This window comes from Poeciliopsis prolifica, unplaced genomic scaffold (genome assembly GCF_027474105.1).
Source record: "Poeciliopsis prolifica strain line A6 unplaced genomic scaffold, Auburn_PproV2 SCAFFOLD004, whole genome shotgun sequence".
In the NCBI taxonomy this organism is placed as follows: Eukaryota; Metazoa; Chordata; class Actinopteri; order Cyprinodontiformes; family Poeciliidae; genus Poeciliopsis; species Poeciliopsis prolifica.
This window is the reverse complement of record NW_026562379.1, coordinates 5,080,791-5,101,599: the sequence shown is the minus strand read 5'-3', so window position 1 is coordinate 5,101,599 and position 20,809 is coordinate 5,080,791. Positions and strand designations below refer to the sequence as shown.

At 39.0% G+C, this 20,809-nt stretch overlaps 2 protein-coding genes across 10 annotated transcripts in view; one reads left to right on the top strand and one right to left on the bottom strand.

The window, feature by feature from the left end:
* The window catches only part of trip12 (thyroid hormone receptor interactor 12), a 25,164-nt gene extending 7,355 nt beyond the window's left edge, over window positions 1-17,809 (bottom strand). Inside the window, exons 1-27 of one of the 7 annotated variants that reach the window (XM_055028804.1) lie at window positions 17,710-17,804; window positions 14,795-14,941; window positions 14,276-14,401; window positions 13,308-14,095; window positions 9,265-9,370; window positions 7,876-8,012; window positions 7,603-7,686; window positions 7,412-7,507; window positions 7,193-7,344; window positions 6,979-7,014; window positions 6,795-6,890; window positions 6,615-6,707; window positions 6,352-6,513; window positions 5,938-6,006; window positions 5,680-5,845; window positions 5,338-5,455; window positions 4,863-5,019; window positions 4,593-4,746; window positions 3,678-3,906; window positions 3,190-3,308; window positions 2,761-2,968; window positions 2,490-2,590; window positions 2,213-2,399; window positions 1,957-2,098; window positions 644-835; window positions 294-445; window positions 51-208 (exon numbers count right to left, since the gene is read on the bottom strand). In XM_055028804.1, coding sequence (XP_054884779.1) covers window positions 51-208; window positions 294-445; window positions 644-835; window positions 1,957-2,098; window positions 2,213-2,399; window positions 2,490-2,590; window positions 2,761-2,968; window positions 3,190-3,308; window positions 3,678-3,906; window positions 4,593-4,746; window positions 4,863-5,019; window positions 5,338-5,455; window positions 5,680-5,845; window positions 5,938-6,006; window positions 6,352-6,513; window positions 6,615-6,707; window positions 6,795-6,890; window positions 6,979-7,014; window positions 7,193-7,344; window positions 7,412-7,507; window positions 7,603-7,686; window positions 7,876-8,012; window positions 9,265-9,370; window positions 13,308-14,095; window positions 14,276-14,401; window positions 14,795-14,892 — 4,126 coding nt within the window. In that variant the 5' untranslated portion in view covers window positions 14,893-14,941; window positions 17,710-17,804. Of the gene's footprint in view, window positions 1-50; window positions 209-293; window positions 556-643; window positions 836-1,956; window positions 2,099-2,212; window positions 2,400-2,489; window positions 2,591-2,760; window positions 2,969-3,189; window positions 3,309-3,677; window positions 3,907-4,592; window positions 4,747-4,862; window positions 5,020-5,337; window positions 5,456-5,679; window positions 5,846-5,937; window positions 6,007-6,351; window positions 6,514-6,614; window positions 6,708-6,794; window positions 6,891-6,978; window positions 7,015-7,192; window positions 7,345-7,411; window positions 7,508-7,602; window positions 7,687-7,875; window positions 8,013-9,264; window positions 9,371-13,307; window positions 14,096-14,275; window positions 14,402-14,794; window positions 14,942-16,505; window positions 16,659-17,261; window positions 17,570-17,709 lie in introns of those variants that run through there. The other 6 variants (XM_055028808.1, XM_055028805.1, XM_055028806.1 and 3 more) reach the window with 6 other exon arrangements.
* fbxo36a (F-box protein 36a) lies at window positions 17,399-20,809 on the top strand. 3 transcript variants are annotated; one of them, XM_055028812.1, is made up of 5 exons: window positions 17,399-17,418; window positions 18,363-18,471; window positions 18,636-18,744; window positions 20,253-20,425; window positions 20,578-20,809. In XM_055028812.1, exons 1-5 carry the CDS (start codon window positions 17,414-17,416, stop codon window positions 20,785-20,787), a joined length of 606 nt encoding a protein of 201 aa, XP_054884787.1. In that variant the 5' UTR covers window positions 17,399-17,413; the 3' UTR covers window positions 20,788-20,809. The 3 variants fall into 3 exon arrangements, with proteins under 3 accessions (XP_054884787.1, XP_054884788.1, XP_054884789.1); XM_055028813.1 differs by lacking the exon at window positions 17,399-17,418 and adding an exon at window positions 17,655-17,683; XM_055028814.1 differs by lacking the exon at window positions 17,399-17,418 and adding an exon at window positions 17,904-17,996.

Genomic DNA, 20,809 nt, shown 5'->3' with positions numbered 1-20,809 from the left:
AAAACTCCCAAGGACAAAAAAGGAAAGAAAAAAAAAAAGACAGCTCTCACCTCTGACCACAAGATATCTCTCGATCGCTTGCACCAGTGCCAGCGGGTCAATCTTCACAGGACCGCCTTTCCACTGTTTAACATTAGTGCAGTCTGGGTGCCTTTGCAGCTGACACTTGAGCTGATGTGTGTTGAAGAACTTCAGTGCCTGAGATCCCCTAATGAATCAAATAGATTTCATTTAATAAAGTAGGCCAGACAAAGCAAATTCTCCCTCTTGAGACGAGATGTTTGCACACAGACCTGCTGCCGTTGCCATTGCCACTGGGAAAGTCGTGCACCTTGACTGGGAACTGCTCCATTTGGCTCAGACAGCTGTTCATCTTGTGTACGAGTGCTAGGTATGCCGAATTATTTGTGGGATCCAGACGACCTATAGGATCAACGCCTGGCAACTGTAAAGCAAAGAAAACATGATAAAACATACAGACGGAGCATGAGAGCAAAAATGACGCAGATCACAAACCCTCCAATGTCTATTCACAGCTCCCACCTTCTTCAAATACTATTTAGAACAAATTTAGGAGGAAACCGGTCATCGTACATAAAATGAATAATATCTAGATTTTGGAATGATCCTATAGGCTTCTCACCGGACAACCAGCGAAGATGTTGAGGAACCTCTTGAGCCGCACTTCACGACTGAGCAGGTCTCTGTCCATGTTGGAGGTAAGGTAGATCAGAAGCTGCTTCACCAGACCGCTGTGCTGGATCTCAAACGATGACACGTCAGATTCTGACACAATGTTGGAGATTTCCACCAGGCACTCCAACCCACCATCCACCTGAAAAACATGGGAAATGTTTCACTCCTGGTGTAATATAGTAAATATACTCTCTGGACCAGAGATGTTTACGAGTCATTTTTTCCTGAGTCGGAGTTAAGTCTCAAGTCTAATAACAAATCCAAAACATTTGGTTCTCCTGCTACCCTACACACTAGCAATCCAAACCTGTAATGTTTCTTCTTTGTGCTAAACCACTATGTAGTGAATGTTCATTCACTACATTATCTGAAGCACAGATTTCCACTTCCAGCTTTAGTGGAGGCAGAGATGGTGAGCACTCCTGCCAAAGCTGCTCTTTATGTGCTTTAATCTGGTCTCTTTTTTTTTTCAGTATTTTAAATCACAAGCCAGTTTTTGTCTAAATTGATTTTGCCCACAGCTGCCTGTGTGTCGTTAAAGCTCCTGTGGAAATAGTTGCACTTGCTTTGATCACAAAAAAATAACTCTGCAATTGTTAAAATTTGAAATGATTTTAATTTAGTTTCAATAGTGTGAAAGGCATAAAAGGCAAATTTTGCTGCATTTCTAAAGTAGAAAAGAGGAGGGCTATTTATTCTTTAAATCTTTTTGTACTAAATGGCAGAAATTCTCAAAAGAAACTGCAGTTTGAAAAATTTAAGTAACAAACAGCAATATTGGGCCACTTTCCATACTTTCATCTGTTTTCACAGAAGTTAAAAATAAAGTATATTTATGTCCTCACATGTCATAAAACTAAGTGAAACTAAAGAATTATTTCCATTTTTCATTGCCCATGTCATTTTCATCTATCAAAACTTGGAGAAGGACTCTCTATCCATCAATTTAAACATCCTGTTCATGATGAGCATGATGACCGTGAGATGTAAGCCAGCTCTCAATGTCATAAGTTGTGAAAACAGACTGTGATCATAATGTCCGATGATGACTGTTTGTTCAGCAATAGTTTACATTACAGTGTCATGTACTAAAAGGTTTGAAATCCAAAATATGTTGCTAATCAAAATTTTAAAACCCTTTCCATCAGAATATCCAAGACATCAATTTATGTCCCAGGCATTTTTTATCCGTTGCCCATTTGTTACTTTCTGGTTCTTGTTCAACAACATGCATGTTTTCACACAGAGTGGATGTTGTACCTGCAGGTTCAGCTGCTCAGTGGCCGTGCAAAGTCTCTGGAGAACATTCAGAGCGGGGTTGCTGCCGTCCACATTCTCAGAGTTGAAGTAGCGCTCCACAAACTTACTTGCCTGCTCTTTAATCCAGGCCTTAATTTTATCTCTACAAAGTAAAAAGAATTAAAGCAAAACTATAAAATCAAGCAAAGACACTGAGCGAATACATCAACTAACGAGAACCATCTAAATAAATTTTGTCATTAAGTCATCAAAGTACCTGTTATTTGAAATAGAGTCTTTGGGAGGCGCTCTTGCCAGGCCGCTTACTCCTGCTGTGCGTGATGGCTCAGAGTTGGCATTATTAGTTTGAGCTCCCAGCTTCCCCCAGGTCTTGGGGTTGAGGCTGGCCAAGAATGACGACTTGGGTGACTGAGTACTGGTGGGGCTCTTGGCTGCAAAGAAGACTGGCAGTTATGAAAATATCATCAAATGTGCTTTCCTTTCCGAAGGCTGAGCATTTCAAACACTCCACACAGCAATGCTTTGACACTTACCCTGATTGTCTGCTTTATCATCGTCTCTTGGCGGAGAGTACTTAGGCCTTCTGGGTCCTCTTTTTGGAAGGCGTTTTCTCTTTAGGACATCACTTAACCGCCTTAGTAAGAAACAAGAGAAGGAGGCTTAAAATAACCATTTAATCTCAAAATTTGCGCCGCTAAATGCCAAGAAATTTATCTCCAATTTGGCATGGAAGGCAGATTCTCTTCAAGCCTTTTTAATTCTCTGTAGAGTCACTAAGTGTGTGTAAGGAGTGTTCAACCTCACCCTTGGGGACTGAGGTCCAGCGAGTCGTCCATGCTGTGCTGAAAGCTGGGGGAACCCAGGTCAGGAGTTGCAATGTTAGCCGATGTCGTGGATACACTGGTGATTGTTGTGGTACAGAGGCTGGCAGTACCACTGGAGCAGGCCTTTGGGGGACTAGTGACAAGAAAGCTCTCAGACTCTGAAAGGTTCTTTACTTGATGCATTACACCTGGAAGAACAAAGATGAACAGTATCATAAAAACAAGCTAGAAAAACACCCACATAAATATTCCAAAACAAACTTCTTTTTATTTCTAAAAACCAAAATGAAAGCCGTCTGTAATATTCAGACTGCACTGGAGTTCAGTGATTTCTACTGTTTACTTTTAGTTAAAAACATTTATTCAAAAACTAATTTTCAGTTCAAAGTCCATAGGTTTGTGCACAAACCTTCTCTTCTAAAATAGACACTGAAGACATCAGGCAGCTTCTGCATGAGGATCTCTGCCATCTGCAGAGATCCAACCACAATCTTCAGGTCCTGGCTGGACAGCATGGAGGCAATGTGACTGCAGAAGGAAACAAGTTATATTACTCTCAATTCAAATCAATTTAAAACTGTCAACTGTTTGTTGCTTTGTTAGAAAACTACAAGTATTTTCAATAAAATTTATACTCCATCATCCATTCAATTTATTTACATGGAGAAAATTCACAGCATTTCATCTCAAGGCACGTTGCCAAAAAAGTCATTTTAAAGTATCCATTCCAATTGATCCTAATTATTATTCATTTCATTATTCAAACCAATTAAAAAAAGGTTTTCTAAGGAAACCAAGTAGGTTACACAGAGTTACTGATTTGCAGCATTCACTCCTCCTGGACGTTTATGTAGAGACAAGTAGATGATCGCTTGGATCATGTAGCTGAGTAATTACCTGGACACAGCATGGTTCCTCAGCACATCCTTCAGCAGCTCGGCGTCAGCGAAGTAGATGATCCTGAGGATGGCTCTAAGGCACTTGTGTCGGACAGCAGGGCCAGCTGATGAGCTGTAAACCTCATACAAGACCCCAAACAGTGTTTTAATAAAGCACTTCGCCAGCTCAGGGTCCTCCTTCATCAGCTGGGCTCTTGCATCTTCCCGACGAACCTCTTGGTGACTCCCTAGGTTTTTTTTTTTTTAATGACAAGATGAGTCATGTTAGTCAGGTCAGAATGTTTTGCCTCCATCAAAGCAAGGTCATCACAGAGTCCCTGCCTCCTGGTCAAGGATGTGCTTCAGATTTACTGCAGGAAAAAGGCACTGAACACTGAGACAAAACCCGTCAGGTAAAGAGTACTGCCACATTAGAAGCAGAACCACCAGTGTTTAAATATTCACTTTACATTACTGCTCTTTATATTTTCTGTTATAAATTGTGTTCAATTTTCAGTTGTTTTTTTTTATTTAATTTGTTGAATATTTAAAAGGACCTATGTTTTACTTTGTTGTATATATTTAAATGTCAGCATATTAAAGCTAAGTTGAAAAGGTCAGGTTTCGCAAAAAGATGTCAATATGAGGAGTAAAAAGGTTTCACAAAGAATATAATTTCATCTCAAGACTGCTTTAAAAATGTCAAAGATTTACTTATTCAGTTGAGATTGAACAGCAAAGAAATTAGACAATACTATATGTTCCATTCTTTCCTTGTTCAAATACAAGATGCAGATTTAGAAACATGACGTTTTGAGAGTTCTTTGCCCATTGAATTCATCAATTAATGAACATGCAAAACATCTTGTGTTTCCCATAATCTAATAAAATCCTCATTGTCAAACAAATCTAGGAAAAAAACGAATGTTAAAACCTGTGTTAGGATTGGCAAGAGGATTAGGCTTCCTCTGGATACCGCGTGCTGTTCCTGTGTCTTCATTTATCTGCTGCATAGAGTTGAAGTCAATTGTGTATACACGGCCCAGCGTTGACAAGCTGATCTCATCTTCTCCGTTCTGGTGGGCCGTCTGAGGAAAAGACAAATAATCAGCATCACAGACAGATGCGCCTCTCCTTGTTGCACAAGCACTGACCACTGATACTGCAAATCTGTAAGGAACCATAGTCTAAAGGGCTTTTTTACCTCAATGATGCGGCTGTCGATGCGGTTGTAAGGATGCCACAAGCCCCTGTCATCCCTCCACTGCCAGATTGCACCTTCTGTTGTTTGAGCACTGCCTTTCTTCAGCATAGCATCAACTGCAAAGATGCCCTCTCTGGGAAGGCAGGGCATCAATTCACTGGATGGGAATGTGAAAAAAGGAAATATTTTAGTTTGTTCCACTCCACACTTCAGGTTCAGCCCTGCAGTGATTGTGGCTCCATAAACCAATTAAATCAATTTGTATTTTAAACTCGGGAGGAAGGAAAATGAACATGTGTGGAACATGTAGTTGACGTAATAAGTATATGGGTCTTATAAGGATTGTAGCAATAACAAATAGAATATTATAGTTTCATTAAATTTATATTTAATTTAATCAGTTGTTTTATTGCTTGCCAATCCCTGTATTTAAAGAGTTGACACCATCACATACAACATAAACAAAAGACATTACCAAATGAGGGAGGTCAGTTCATAGAGTTCCTGCGGGCTTCGAGATACGAGCTCAATTTGTTCCTGGCAGCTTCCATTTGATGCACCGCACAAGAGGAAACGCAGAGTTTCTGCTATGTCTATTCAGAGGGACAGACACATATTCTTGTTTTAATTTCTTGTTTGTAGTTTATTTTCAATCACACGTCAAGCTAAACACTGAATTTATGCACAAAAGTAATCATTTAAGACTGTTTAGATTTGAGACATAAAAAACGATCCAATTTTTATACCACTGTAGGCTAATACTTTAGTAAGAAAATAAATCAAAGCAATAACACCCGCTGAGGTGTGAGTTACTCACTTTGTTTCATAAGCTGGACTGCCAGACTTGGGCAGTTGGAGCACATCAGCGAGAGCATGCGCACAACCATAATAAACATCCCCGAGCTAAGGACGGGAGGCGTCACAACTAGCAACTGCTGGATGTTGGTCAACAGGTCCCTCGATGCCACCTGCTGCAGCAGGTTCTGCCAAATAAAATAGATGGAGAAAAACAACAAACTGTTAACCAAAAACATCAGACACAACAAACCAGTTTCAGAAACACTCAAATACAGACCTCTTCGTGTTGAAAGTTGTCCACCAGTCTGGCGAAACAGAGACAAGTGCTTTCAACGGACTTCTTATCCTGAAAGACAAAGGGAACAAGTGCTTTCTGAGTATTATTTTAAGCACTGGCCAAATGACAAAGTAAAAGCTGAAAATGTGAAATCTTAAAGTGTAAAAAAAAGACACTTCACACCAAATAAAACCTACACTATTAAGGATATTTCAAAATTTGAGTTTGGTCAGAAATGTTTGAGATATTTAAACGCAAAAACTATTCAAATAAAACATGTCAACCTGTTTCCTTCTATATAATCTTAAGGTATTTCTGATATTTAAACATGTAAAGTGAAAATATAAACTTCAAAATCTTATTCCAGGCTCCCAATCACATTGATTATATTCATCTCGAGCTGATCACACTCACCTGATGTGTAAGTCTCTGAGTCAACAGTGAGAGCGAATCATCAACAAAGTGAAACTCGTCTGGAGTAATGCTCTGGCAGCAGTTCGCTGCTATGGCCAACGCATTCCTCTGGGCATTGATGCTGAAGAACTCCAGGTAGAGGAGGCAGTGAGCCAGGCCCCTCTGTGAGAGAAAACATGTTGGTAACAGATAAGGCTGTAAGGCTAGAGAATAAAGTAATTTGGAAGTAAATAGGGTAAAAGTAAAGTGTGCGCAATACGTACAGCTTGTAAAATTGCTTTGCTGTGTCGCCTTGACAACATTTCCAAGGCTGTGAGGGCTTGTTCTGCTACGTCTATGAACTGGATCACCTGAAGCTGCAAACAAGGAAGGCAAAAACCATCAACTTTTAAAATATTTTAAAAAACCAGGGAGTGACTGCAGAAGGAGGGTAATACATTTACTTTCTCCAGGAAGACAGGAATAGCATCAACCACGACAGCAGAAGAACGAGGAAGTGCCTCCATCATGTAAGTGAGCGCACGCGATGCATGATTCATCTTAATGCAACAAGCAACACAAAGAAGTCAGTTTTTACAGAACAACAAACTAACTTCACTTACAACCAAACAACTCAATCATACTTACAATTTCAAAATTATGCTCCATCTGTAACAGTGTAATCTGTAAAAGAAAGTGGAAGATACTTGGCTTCAGTAAACTGTCAGCAGATTCATAATACATGCCAAGATAAAAATTAAATAACTACAATACAGATTTTTTTTCTTCTGAAAAATAAAAACAAAAACAATCAGTCTACTCTTGTCACCATCATCCAGCTTGAAAAGTCAATGGGACTTACCAAAGCAGGCACCACACTCTTGACAGGAAATCCACCAAGCGTTTCCTCATTGCCCATCACCAGCAGCTGGCACATCTCAATGGCAGCTTGAAGCTGTTGAGACTCGTCCCCTGTGGCCTGCAGGCCCTGCAGCAGCTGCTGGGCCTTGGAACCTAAAACACAAAGATTTGGTTGGTAAAATTGATGGAACTCTGTTGGTTGTAGGGAGATTGTACTCACTGGCTCCACTGCCTATGGTCCTGTGAAACAGCTGCGACATGCGAGGCCCGAGGGGTCCAAAAAGATGTGGTGGGAGACCTCTGGCTTCCAGAAGCGCTATGGTGATGAAGAATCAACAAGGTACAAGGAATGAGGATGTTTATCTCTTTTTATTGCCATTACATGAACAAAAATCTGTGAGTTCAACAAACCTTGAAGCCTTCCCATTTCTGAATCATCAGACTCACTCTCTCCAGAAGTGGTCATACCCACTGCTCCGGCAACTGAGCTTGAAGCTGGAAAGAAATACAGCATAAAAATTCATCAGTGATGTCACCTTAAAAGTGGCAGCCTTTCTGAGAGTTTCAACAACTTTCAGAAATTTGTTTGTGTTCTGTGATCACGTTTTGATTGCCATTTTGCTCTACAAATGGAGTCTAGTCAAAGTCCCAAACTGAGTTGTGGTTTAGAACAGTAATTTTTACCTGAAGCTCCTTGTGACGCCTCATCAGTGCGAGCAGCTGATGAATTGGCCCCATCTTGGTTGTTGTCGGAGTCAGCCATTTTCTCCTGTCGGCGAGCGTCGGCTGCCCCGCGCTTGCCCAGGCCTGAGCCCCGCCGACTTCAACACAAGAAACCAAATTAAATGGCAGGGAACGTAGCACAAACAAAAACACATTATGCTTCCTGAATGATCTGATCTTCCCCAGTCAGAACTAAATACAGGAGTGTACACACAAGACCGTTTTTCTCAGATGGTGGTCTACCAAAATATGAAACATTCTGTCAGTTAACGATGTGGCATGCATCACCAATTAAGCAGCAAGTCATCTGGAATATTGCCAATGGACGATTAAAGACTCACTGTTTGAAATCCTCATGAGCAGAAAAAAAATAAACAAAAAAATAGCATCTACACCACCACCCCTCCCAACCCCACGACAGGACAAGGGTGTTAAAAAATAATGGATGGATATCTACACCAGTCAACACTTTTTGAGGGAATTTTTCTGATACATTGTTTATGTTTCAGCATTTTTGATGCCGACTGAACCCGCCATGGTCACCATGTTACAAACATATTCCTCCAAAGCTGTTCAAGGGATTTTAGGGGAATTTCTGGCATGTTGACACCTAAAATTTAGGAAAAATGTTGTAAAAGTATTCCTTCTGGATCATTCTGAATGATTCCAACATGGCAAATTTTGTTTGTAGGATAACTTGGAAGTAATGTAGAATCCTAAGTTATTTGCCCACATTGATGCCTACAATTTTTGCATCGTTCTATAGCAAAATCAGGTTACTAGATTACCTTAGTAATAAAAAATCTGTTGTGTATCAAACATGACTCAAATGAAACAAGTCTTAAAAAACATTTCACTTTGCAATTTACGGCCTTGAAATTGGGTCTTTGTCTCTTTAAGAAGCTCCTGCTCTTTCCAGCTCTGTATTCAGCATGTCATCAAAAACAATGCTTATCATTACACATTTGCAACTCTTAAGAGCTTTGGACTGAGTAGTCTGTATGATAAGCTCAGCATACTTGCAGTTCCACCAAGTGTTTGCCAATTGCTGCAGTCACTAGTCTGGAGGAGACAAGTGGCGGAGATGCGGGTGAGGCTGCTCTGTGAGACTGAAGTTCTGAGGAGGAGCTTCGTGGAAATAGGTGGCACTTTGTAAGAGCAAAGTACCAACCCCAAATGGCTGCCATGGGAAATTAACGGGTTTCTCAAACATGCATGAAATATTCAAAGCAACACTCCAAGTATGTTTTTGACGAATAAAATTAAACATAATATAAAGCTCAGAAACTAAATTTTATATAAACACTTGCCACTTTAAAAATGAATCAAAGTCATGAAAAGAGTTCCTACCTGGTGCTGGCACAGGAGCCCGTGGTCTTCTGGCGTGTGCTCCGCCGAGAACTGGGGAGCTCTGCTGGAGGAGACTCGCTGCGCTTCTTTGTGGATTTCCTCAAACCTAAGGGAAAACAAAAATGAGCATTAATTTCTTAAATGGATTTTATTCTTAAACTAGTCTAAGAATACATTTGATATGATGGAAGCTGTGCATGTAGATGCAAATAGAAAACATTGTTTCCCTTACAATTTAAGACAACATTTTTAACAGTTTATAGATTATCCATGTGGGGAAATATAATAAACCAAATGGGAGTTCCCTCCCCTCGCTTTTGGTTCCGTATGAAGAGCTTAGGACAAAGTTAGATGCATAATACTGTCTTTATTTTTCTTTAATACAGCACAGGACCTGTACTGTCCATTTAGACCCCTATATCACCAGCCAAATGGGTTATTAATAGCAACACGACCATGGCCCTACGACAGAACAACCTTCATGCTAGGTCTGTGACTCATAACTCAGTGGTACAAATCTAAACACTGAAGTTTCAGAGCAAATAAATAGCAAATGCACACAGGATGATTTTGTACTTTATTTGGTTTGATATTCAATCTTGTGTTCTTCAGAATTGCTCAATCTTGAATATTTCCAAATTTCAGAAAATCAAAAGATTTTAAACCAGTTCTACTTAAATACACCTCCATTCAGCCTAGAAGCAAAAATATTTCAATTTGATCCTCATGTTAAACATTCTTTTGCTCATGCAGTAAAAAGTAGCAAGTAAAATAATTATAAAGCCCACTCACCATCATATAAGTGTTAAAAAGTGTATCTTAGAATTAAAAGAGTGATTAATTTATTCCAAATGTGATGAAGCTTTTTCCCTTCTGAGAGAAGCAGGTTGTTAGTCCTTCCCTACCCTCAAACATACTTCACGTCAGCTGGTGGGCCAACACGTGAGAGCCAACTTAGGAGGGGTCTCACCATTTGGGTCAGAGCCCATGACACAGAATCCGCTTGAGTTACTTTCCTTTTACTCACCTAGAACAGACTGAGTCCATGCTAACCTGAGAAGCCTCTGCTTACTTCTCAAAGTACAATTTCGTTCAAATTAATTATACCTCTTATGCAGGTTGCATATGTTCCTCTTGTATCTAAGAATAATAGTGGGAGGAGTTGGAAGATATAGAGGCTTTACATGGCTCTCCAACAGTACAATCTTAGCAACAAAAAATATATATACTTAGAAATAAATCCCTCAATTTGAACAACAGTATTGACTGTTACTTAAAAAAAATATGCAACATATTCTGGGTAATGGATCATGTGATCATGACAATAACTGAACTGGCGTGGCTGTCAAGGTATCAGTCGTCTGTCTCAGGACACTACAGTTGATTTAGTTTCAGATGAAGGGTTGAAGAACAGAAACAGAAGGAGAAACGTTAACTTTAATGTGTTCTCGGCTCACCTCTCCTGAATCAAGTATTTCTATTATGAACTAGTCCCACAAAAGACGAGTGCAGTATTTTTGCTGATTATGAGGTTTAAATATTCTTAAATTACAGGGAAATTATAAACCATCTCAATAAAACTTTAATGTATTTGAAACACAAAGTTATGTAACTGTGGTTTACCTGATGGCATGGAAGCTTATCTTGTAAAATTTAAGCTTAATCTATTGGTTTAGATCATCGTTTTTCTACTTTGTTTTACTGTTTTCCTGTATTTTGACAGCAAATACCCTTTTCTTTCCAACAAAGATATTTTTGCTTGACAAGCATAGCTTCACACAACATGTAATAATCATAATTCAATTACTTTAGATACATCTCTAGACTCACTGCAAAGGTTTAAGTGGCTGAAGACAGAGCTCATACACAAACCTTGAAAAGGTAGGTGTTGTGCTGTTACAATAAGTCCTTGTGCTATTGACACATTCCCACCACCTGCTCAGCTTCAAGATACTGAATGGAAGTGATAATTATCTCCAGGTTGCTCCTGGGTTCAGAGCAGTTATAGATCACCTGACGTCATTAATAACTTATTCTGTGTGGTGACGCACATATAAGAGGCACACAACCACCACAAATGATGGATTTTATGACATGCCAACACAAAGTACAACATCACTTTCAAGATTAAAACATATATATGGACTATGAAAATTGTTTAGAAAAAAAAATGTATGGCATGCTTTGTATTTAAACCACTTAACTCTGATACCCTTAAATAAATGTCCAAGGCAATAAAATGTCTTGACTGAGTGGCCATTGTTTCGTCTTTTGTGTGCTTTGGATTCCCTTCTGTGTTTCTATCACCTTGCTTTCTGATTGGCTACAAGTCACAACAAACAGGCTGCAATCTTGTTTGTCCTCAAAAAAAAAAGACCATAGACACTGTGATATCAGGCCAAGACAATCTAACATGTCGAATATGGTTAGTCATATGGTTAACAACCTCCCACCATGAAGCTCCACCTTTAGGTCAGGAATAATCCCAAATGTCCTGCCTGTCCACAGGGTCTTTCTTTGAGTACATTTATATTTCTATGGTCTCATTTGGCACTGGTTCCAGCAGTGGAAACACAGGAAGATATAACTACCATTACAGACTCTCCAGCACAGCTCTGTCATCATGAACGCAAGCATAAAGTCTGTCCTGACAGGTTGTTAGCAAAATAAAGATCCAAGGCTATTGCACAGTTTCAGTGGGTTGTTTATTTTAGTGGTTATGTTTCCTCTGACTGTAAGATAAAAATTTTGAAGGTGTCCAACCTTTACCTGAATCTAAGAATATATGGGGGGAGCTAAATATTAAGGTGATGGCATGGAGGCCTTCCTTCAAACATCATAGAAATTATCAAAGTATCAACGGAAACAGAAAAACCCGTTATGAATTTTTTGATTGCTATAATGTTAATAAAGACACATTCATTATTGAAATTAGTATGAACTGACACGCCATTTGAAATAAGATTCATTTGTTTTAACCAGAAATTACACTCATTTTATGTTTCTGTAAACAATTCCTACCTTTTCACTATCAGAAAAAACTTTTTGTTTCAACAAAATACAAATTTAACCTTAAATCCACCAGGGGTATGAATAATATAGTGCTGAGAACTAAATACAGAAGTAGTAATTAAAAAGCTTTAGCTCCCAAATTAGTCAAAACTCTAAATGTTGTGAAACCAGACTTTTGCTCTTGCTAATTATATTTTTCTTCTCCATTGTAAAAACATTTAGGGTTTTTCATGGAGAGATACAGTTTTCGCTCAGGATTGCAGCTGTAAACCAGTTTTCTATTTTTCCCATCAACAGGTAGCCTAGTAGTCAAGAATGATATTACATTTAAATTATCTTCAGCAAAATAATTCTGTTAAACTTCAGAACAAATTGTGCATTAACAGTAAAGGGGCAAAACTCATAAAGTCTTCTTTTTTTTTTTAATAGCTGGTCCTTCCTAAATGTTATTGACTTGCAGTTGATGGCAGCTACGGTTTTAAACAAACACATCCAGAGTCAGAAAACCTGGGCTGAAGTCCATTATCACAGTCTGCCAAGTCACATCATCTAAACATGTCTTGTACAACTTGCTTAATAATCCAAGCCAATGAAGCATGACGAAAGCATTTACATGTGTAAAATACAAGTATGTGTAAATATAATGTACCAGTCAATGCAATTTTTTTGTATGTGGGCAAGATTATTAGTTGCTTTTTTTAAACATAAAAAAGCAAAGCAACTGGAATAATGGAGAGTAGGACATTTGTGAAATCTGAGATGCGTCACACGAAGAACCTTTTATCTGAATTTACAATTTGGTCCATATCTGTTTTTGCCTTGTGGTGTAGATGAGCTTTAGCAAATTTAATCCTTGGAGCCATTATAGACACATGATTCTAGTGGTTTTGGTGGACGTTTATAACTGAGACTGACACATTAATCTACTATCCAGGTCCATAATAATGAACTAATCTTCAATCAACCAATAAAAAAGTATTATACCTCTACCTCTTGCTATACACAAACAAATTCATTTTCACACAACTTACTTGCGAGTTTAGCTTGTAGTCCAGATGGCCCAGGTTTGGAGGTCTCAGTTTTGGAAGTTCCAGGTAAGGAAAGTTTGGGTTTTGGCAGGTTTACTTTGGGGTTGAAACGTGTTGCCCAGTCAAACTTTGAAGAGCTGGCGGTTTTGGCCTGCTCCTTGTCTCGTGTACTGCGACGCGGAGAGGGACTAGATGCTGATCTGGAACGACGAGCTTTTGTCTGATCTTTTCCCTGCTTTAAACGAGCGCCCTGCGTAGCAGCACTGTTGGTGCCTGTGGTAGAGGAAGAAGAAGAGGAGGAGGCAGAGGAGGACGAGTCTGTCACGTTGCTACACCCAGCTTTGGCTGAGGCGGCCGATTTAGACGCCAGCTTGGTTGGTTTTGCAGTTCTGCCTTCAGTACAATTGGGTAGAGACCCAGCGGTGCTACTTAGACCTGGGAAAGAGTCTGATTTTTTCCGTTTCTGGACTGGAGAGGCCGAGCTGGCCACACTCTTCTTGCTTTGATTTCGACCTGTGGATGCAGGTGCCTCTGAAGAAGACTGTCTCTTCTTGGACTTAGCTGGGCCTTTCTTGGTCTCTGAGGTATTACTTTTGGGTGGTGGGACTGATTTGGGCTTCTTGGAAGGGGTGGGTCCAAGGACGCTAATTTGGTCAGGAGCGTCACTTCGTTTAAGCCCTCTGGTGCCCTCACTCTTTGACTGGTGGCCTGGTCGTTCCTGTTCGGATGTTCCGGCAGCCTGTGAGTCGTCTTGCAGCACTAATGAACCCACTGATAGGTTAAGACCGCTTCTGTAAGGCAGTAAAAAAATAAAAGAAAATCATCTAGTGGAATTTTTTAAATCAGAAAAATTAATTAAAAGAGATTTTTCCAAACTAAAAGCACAAATGTGTAAAATACAAGTTGCAAAGAAAGATGCAGTTCAACCTCAGACACATATACACTAAGCACCAAGTAGAAAATAGGGGTACCTTCTTGAGCTGTGCCCTCTGGACTGGCCAGTGGCTGAGCTGGCAGTGGCTTTGGGAGCCTTAGAATTAGGTCTTCTACTTTCAGGTGGGGAATTTGGTTTATGTTTTACCTGCTCTGACTGCAACCTGTAAGGTTGGACATTAAAAGAGCAAGGAACAGTGTGGGTTTCTGGAAAAAGGCCACATAAAAAGAATTTATGAATCCATAAAGTGACTTAAGACAAAAATGCCAATTCTTTTCGTCACCAGCACCTCTGGAGTAACCAGTAAAAGAAAAAGAAAAAAAAAAGCTTAAATAAGAGTTTACTTCATCTGCCTATAAAAAGAAAGCAACGCATGTCTTTTTTTGTAAAGGCACATACATAGCCATTCACCAATCAGTAAAGTTTCCAACAGCGTTTACAAAAGTGAAAACTCTACTCGAACAAACATCAGTCTTGCTGCTTGGTTTAATTAAGAAAAGCAGACAGGGATTTTATTAATTGAGAAAGTATAAAGCAAACATGCAGACAGACTCACCTTCCAGCTGCTGTGTGGTCTTGTGGCTGGGCCGCAGCAGTGTTCCTCTGTGAACGGCGCAGTGACCCCCCTGGATTGGAATTAGGCCGGTTGGACATTGGCACCTCTCTCCTGAAGGGACATACCCTTTCTAGACACTACCATTCACTAAAATAAAAGAAAGCGAGCAGACATGAGCATATAAAAAATTATTCTGAGAAATAAACAAGTGGCAGCATGTTTATAGCATTACACTAGAGCTCCTTCTTTGTGATGATTTCAGATGTCCTATTTCACAAAAGGCACCTTGATCAATATTTAGAAACTCCATTAAAAAAAAATACTAAAGATATAACCAGGACCGCTAATCTGATTAGCAGTCCTGGGACCTGTATTGGCTAATAAACAAACTGCATGTATGAAATCTCCAAGCCACATGTAATGTCAAAATTTTTGATCCAAGTCTACAAATGACTTCATTAATTGTATGAAATCTAAATTCCTTTGATCCAAAAGTTAATTCAATCAAATTAATCTCTTCAAATAGAAATGTAAGTAAGGCATGTTTTTAATAGCTAACCATTATTTTTACAACCATGCATTAAGTCACTGAATCCCCTGTGTTTACACTCTTGTTACAGCCTGTGTGTTTTCACAGTTTCTATCAACATATTGTTGACACCGTATAACAAACCAAATTTTCTTTACATCTCTACCTCTTTGAATAATGGTACTCTTGTGACAAAATATTACCCAGCATTATTATAACAGCTGGGTAGTTTTCTGAGCTTCAGCAATACAGGATGCATGCATGTCAAAATACACATACATAGATCATAGATCTTTTTTAATAAATTAAGTTTTAAACAGAAATAAAATTATCCATTCCATAATGGATAATATTTATCTGTCTTGAATATTAGAAATAAAGGACAGCTTGCTGTAGAAAATCGGCAGTTTTAATAATAATGATAGAGAATTTCATATTGCAGCAGGAGCAATTTGCATATAACCTTAATTCACATGAGACTATTGATGAGGCTGAACTTTAAACATATCCAGGTGGATTTGATATTTGCAAAAATAATGCTAACTTACCATCTGAGTACTTTTGGAATACAGAAATTTTACCATCAAGGCATAGCAAATTAACTCACGATTTATCCAAGATATAATAAATTCTGATGACAAAATACGCCACATTCCCGGAGCTCATAGGGCCACGTTAGGCCTACACTGACAGTGCATCCTTGTCTTTGTTATTCGAGCACTCTGACAACTGGCACGCCACTCGCCAGTAATGTGATTAGATTCACACAGCAAGTGGCTGGCATTTTTAATCGCCATCTCGTTTGGTTCGCTTTCACAACATAACCAAGACACCAGCCGCGTCCTGTTTAGTACCTATGATTTCCAGAGGCCTGTATTTCTGACGTAGTTGTTTAGCATCACCGAGCAACGTTAGCATGTTGAGCCAGTCATTCCCTTCCAATCTCATACGTTTTGACAGCAGCGAGTTCACACTGTATGTTCTGCGGTCAAAAGTTGCCACCCTAAACACGAAAACCACAATACGAATGCAGTCTCAACGAGAATTTAACACATTTGGAAGCTTAAACAGTTAAAAGCTACACTGGCTAATTTAGCACTGGTTGCATTGAACTGCGTAGTTTGAGTACCGGTGTGTCAACCTATTTAGACACTTAACCAATAGGTGGGTTTAAACTACTACCTCGTTTGTAAGTTGTTTCGTAAACGAAAAAGGACATGGTCTTAAATAAACTACAAAGACAGCCTCCCAAAATAAAAATGTAACTACTTGTGATGAGCTAGGCACCGAAAATGGCAGCATCGGATGGACCGACAGCGTTTTGATGTAATAAAGCTGAGGGGCTAGCTAGGTTGGTATTCGGGCTATTATGACACAAGTATGGCTGACAAGTTTTAAGAAAACGAAAAGAGACGTGATGGCCCAAAATACGTTGGACCACATTTTATGATGATTGGTAGGGGAATCAAATTCAAAACATACGACTGTCATACAACAAATACAATGATTAATTCTTAGCCTCGATGTCAACCTAGTTGTTGCGTACAAGCTAGCCAACCTTTACAAATATGAGAACTGAACCGATGTTTTCTTAGCCTATAAAAGGCCAAGGGCTCCCTTTCACTGCACCAATGTCTGGAGCTTTAGCTAATGCTAGCCTAGAGAAAATAAGTTGTCTAACAAAGTGTAAACAAAACGCATCGTTTGTTGTTACAGTTGGGCAAACAGAACCAAATGGAGCTAAAATCTTAATACCGTGGCTAAACTGACAAGCGCCGAAGCTAGTTAATTATTAGCAAGCTAATATGAGCTTAGCCATGCAACATAGCTTTTTTAATGGCCGTTCAGTAGTAACCTGACAAAATAGAAAAAATAATACTCTCACAAGTCGCTGGTTGCTATTAAAAATTGTAGTTCTCCGGTTTATGAAATACTAACCTTATCAAAACAGAATTAGCCACCGCAGGGCAGTCACGTAGGTTACGTTAAGCGACGTTAAATCATCCAAGAGCGTTGTAGCTAACCTTGGCATGCTAATCAATAAGAGCTTTCCTTGTTGTCACTGGCTAGCGCTTTGCCAGCTCGACAGAATGGGGTACACAAATAAGAGCTTAAATACACCTCACAAACACGTGAGTCCCTGATTAAACTCAACTCAATGAACTAGTCACACAACTAAAAGGTAGCACGACCTCGCTAGGTTGCAAAAAAAGAAATGGCCACTGATACATTTTAGACACAAAAAACAGGAAAGCAGGAAGGGAGTTCGGGAGGACTCTACGACACAGAATCAAAATCCTATTGATACAAATCGATAATTAATCATTTCTAAAACTGATGACTGAGATGTCACTTAAAATGTAAATATTTCACATATTCTTGTTACCTATTTGTTCCAGTGTTGTAGTTGTAACAGACTGTGCACTGCTCCTCTTTTCTCTCTCTACCCCTGCTAGCTTCGTATCAGCTGAGCGGCCTACAACTGCAATATACATCCGCGTTATTCATCCGCTGTGGAACTAGATACCCGTGATTTTCGACATCAGCTTACTGCGACTCGGCAGAGACGCTTCGCCTACAAACAGCCATTTTCAGTCTGAAATATCAATGCACCGCTGCTGAAAAGGAGGGAGTTTTATCTGTACATGTTCAGCTGTGATCAGTTAAACACTGGTGATACTAGCTTGTCACAAATATTAAGTATAAATCCGCTGGGTCGCGAACCCCCCTCACCTCCTCCCGCTTTCCTCTCTCTCTTTCTCTCTCTCTGAATGTGTAAAAATGTAAATCTGTTAATAATTTAAGTCACCATAATTATTTTTCTGTTGCGCAAACGTACGTTCCCTAATCGTATTCCTCTGCCGTTGATTTTTTTTAATATATATATATATATTGTTATATTTATTGTTATATTTTAAATATGCGCCCTGAAATTTTGGGTTTGAATCTTTCAGTGTAAATAAATGCGACAATTTATGGATTTTATTCTACTGAAACCATCAAGACCGAGTTATTTTCTTGTTGTTGTCATGGTTACAGTGCTGCGTCCAAAATGGCGTCGTTGCTGGGGGAGAAGCTGTTTGAAATTTCTGGCCAGGGCCCAGCGCCCTCGAAAGATTTTTACAATTTTGTCATTACCAGAAATGAGGTAGGGTGTGTCTTGAGCATAAATGCACATACTTGAGCGAGTTCTGGCACTTTTTCTTTTTTTTTTTTTTTTTTTTTTTTTTTTTTTTACAAATCAAGAAGTCAGGTAACGGTTTTCTAACTTTGATTTACCCGTTATCTGTCTTTTTGTTTGATTTATTTAAGGTAAAATTGACTGTTTGGACCATCTCTTTGCGACGTGACAGTATATTTCGTGCTCCAAAACAGGTGAAGTCAACTTTTGCTAATTTTCTACAAGACAAACGACTTCAGGGTAAGATGTATTTATGTCTTTAATCTCTTTCTATGGTTGATGTTTAAGCTTGACTGAATCACCTTTGCTATATGCAGAACTCTCGGTGGTATAATTATTGTCCCTTAAAATGAATATTCAGTTGACCGAGGATAACATCTTTCCTTACAAGTAAAATTGTCATTCCTGTTACATAAGCCACAAATCAGTAAAAAAAAAAAAAAAAAAGTATTCTAAAAGACTGGATCCATCTTTCTTAGTAATTTATTTCTGAGAAGACAAACTATTAACACTATTAAGGAAAATTAATATTAACTTGCTAACTGCATCTTAAAAATTTGGTACCCCATTTTGAAGGTTTTATTTTGTATAAATGTGTGAAACTCAACTGCAGCAAAGACCCAGATTAAAACCTCTATGAAATATGAAGCAGCATAAACAACTTTGATCTCATGGTTTTCTGATAAAAATAAAAAATACTTAGCATACCCCAATTCTCAAGCATTCCTATGTGTATTGACACTAGCTTGTCACAAATAGTAAGTGTGTATTGACACCATTGGCAAAAATCAGAAAAACAACAAACTTTGGTTTGTGTAAATTTATTCACCAAATGAAAAAGAAAATCACATGAAGATATAATTATAATTGTACAATGTTACCACAATAGTATCATCGCCAATACGTGGGGCAATAGTGGCGAGGGAGGTAGGAATTTGTCTTGTAATCAGTGGGTTGTTGGTTGCTTTGTTAATTTCTGTTATTGTTTTCTTGGACAAGACACTTGTACTTCACTCACTTTGCCTGCTGGTGGTAATTAAAAGGGTAGACGGTGCCAGTGTAGCAGCCTCGCTTCTGTCAGACTTCTGTGGCTACAGTCAAGTAGCTTGCCAATATCTGCATTTGAATGTGTGTGATTGAGAATGATTGATTTCATTAGAAAGTGTCTTTGAGTGAAATAGGCACCTTAGTTATGGACAGTGGAAGTGGTCATGGGGGACCAGGTAGTTTTGTTGAAGTATAACTTTTGGTGTACTCAGAAGGGACGTACATTTTGATACATTGTGGTCCATTTTCGCACTAAAGCTAACAAACATCAATGACAACATTTATGAGCTCTGGTGTCCTGGAGGAGCCAAGGTTGACAAGTAGTCTTGGCTTCTGGTCCCCATCATTGGGGAATATAAGCACTACCTATAAAAGGTGTGCATGATTTCTTAAAGTCCTGGTCTGAGATCAAATCTGCAATTTAAGAAATACAGTTTCTTTCAGCTGATCAGTGTTGTATGCAAAGAAGCTGGGCTAAGTGTCTTTTAAAATACAATCTTGGTTCAAAAAAATGGATTTATACCTTTCAAATAGTGGGATGTTTCACATGTTTTGAAGATTTGCCAAGCAAAGCTGTACCATTAACAAAAGGTAGTCCTTATCAAAGCGTGGTATGATTTAGCATAACTGTTTGCTAAGTTGCCAATAACAATATTTATGTGAGTTTTCAAGAAATTACCATTGCCACTATTCCTTCATAGAGGATATTAGCAATGTTTTTGGTGAGAAGATCCTGGTCTACTCGCTGTCACTGTGCCAGGGACACTACGACTATCTTGATCGCATACCGGAGGACTTACTGCTCAGAATCATCTCCTTCCTACAGCTGAAAGAAAGATTTGTGTTGGCACAGGTTTCCAAAAGATTCAAAATGGTAAGACCATTGCAGAACATCAAATTTACAATAATGAGGTTGCTGGATTTTCTTTATTTTTTATCATTTGCATGATTGTACATTAACAGTCACACCTTCTAAAAATTGTAACAATCCTTGTCTTTCTGTCGTGGGGTCTAACTGGACCATAGCTCTGCAACTCTGAAAAGTTTTGGGAAATGCTTGTGAAGAATGACTGTCCTGATTACCAGCCTAACATGGAGGACTTAGCAAAAGCCCTGGGATGGAAGTTGGCCTATTTTACCTTCTTTCACACTGATGGCACCAAAACCAATGACATCAACAATACCGACTTCAACAGCAATGACACCACCAGCAGCAACGACGCCAAAAAGCAGTAAAAATAAACAGCAACACGACTAA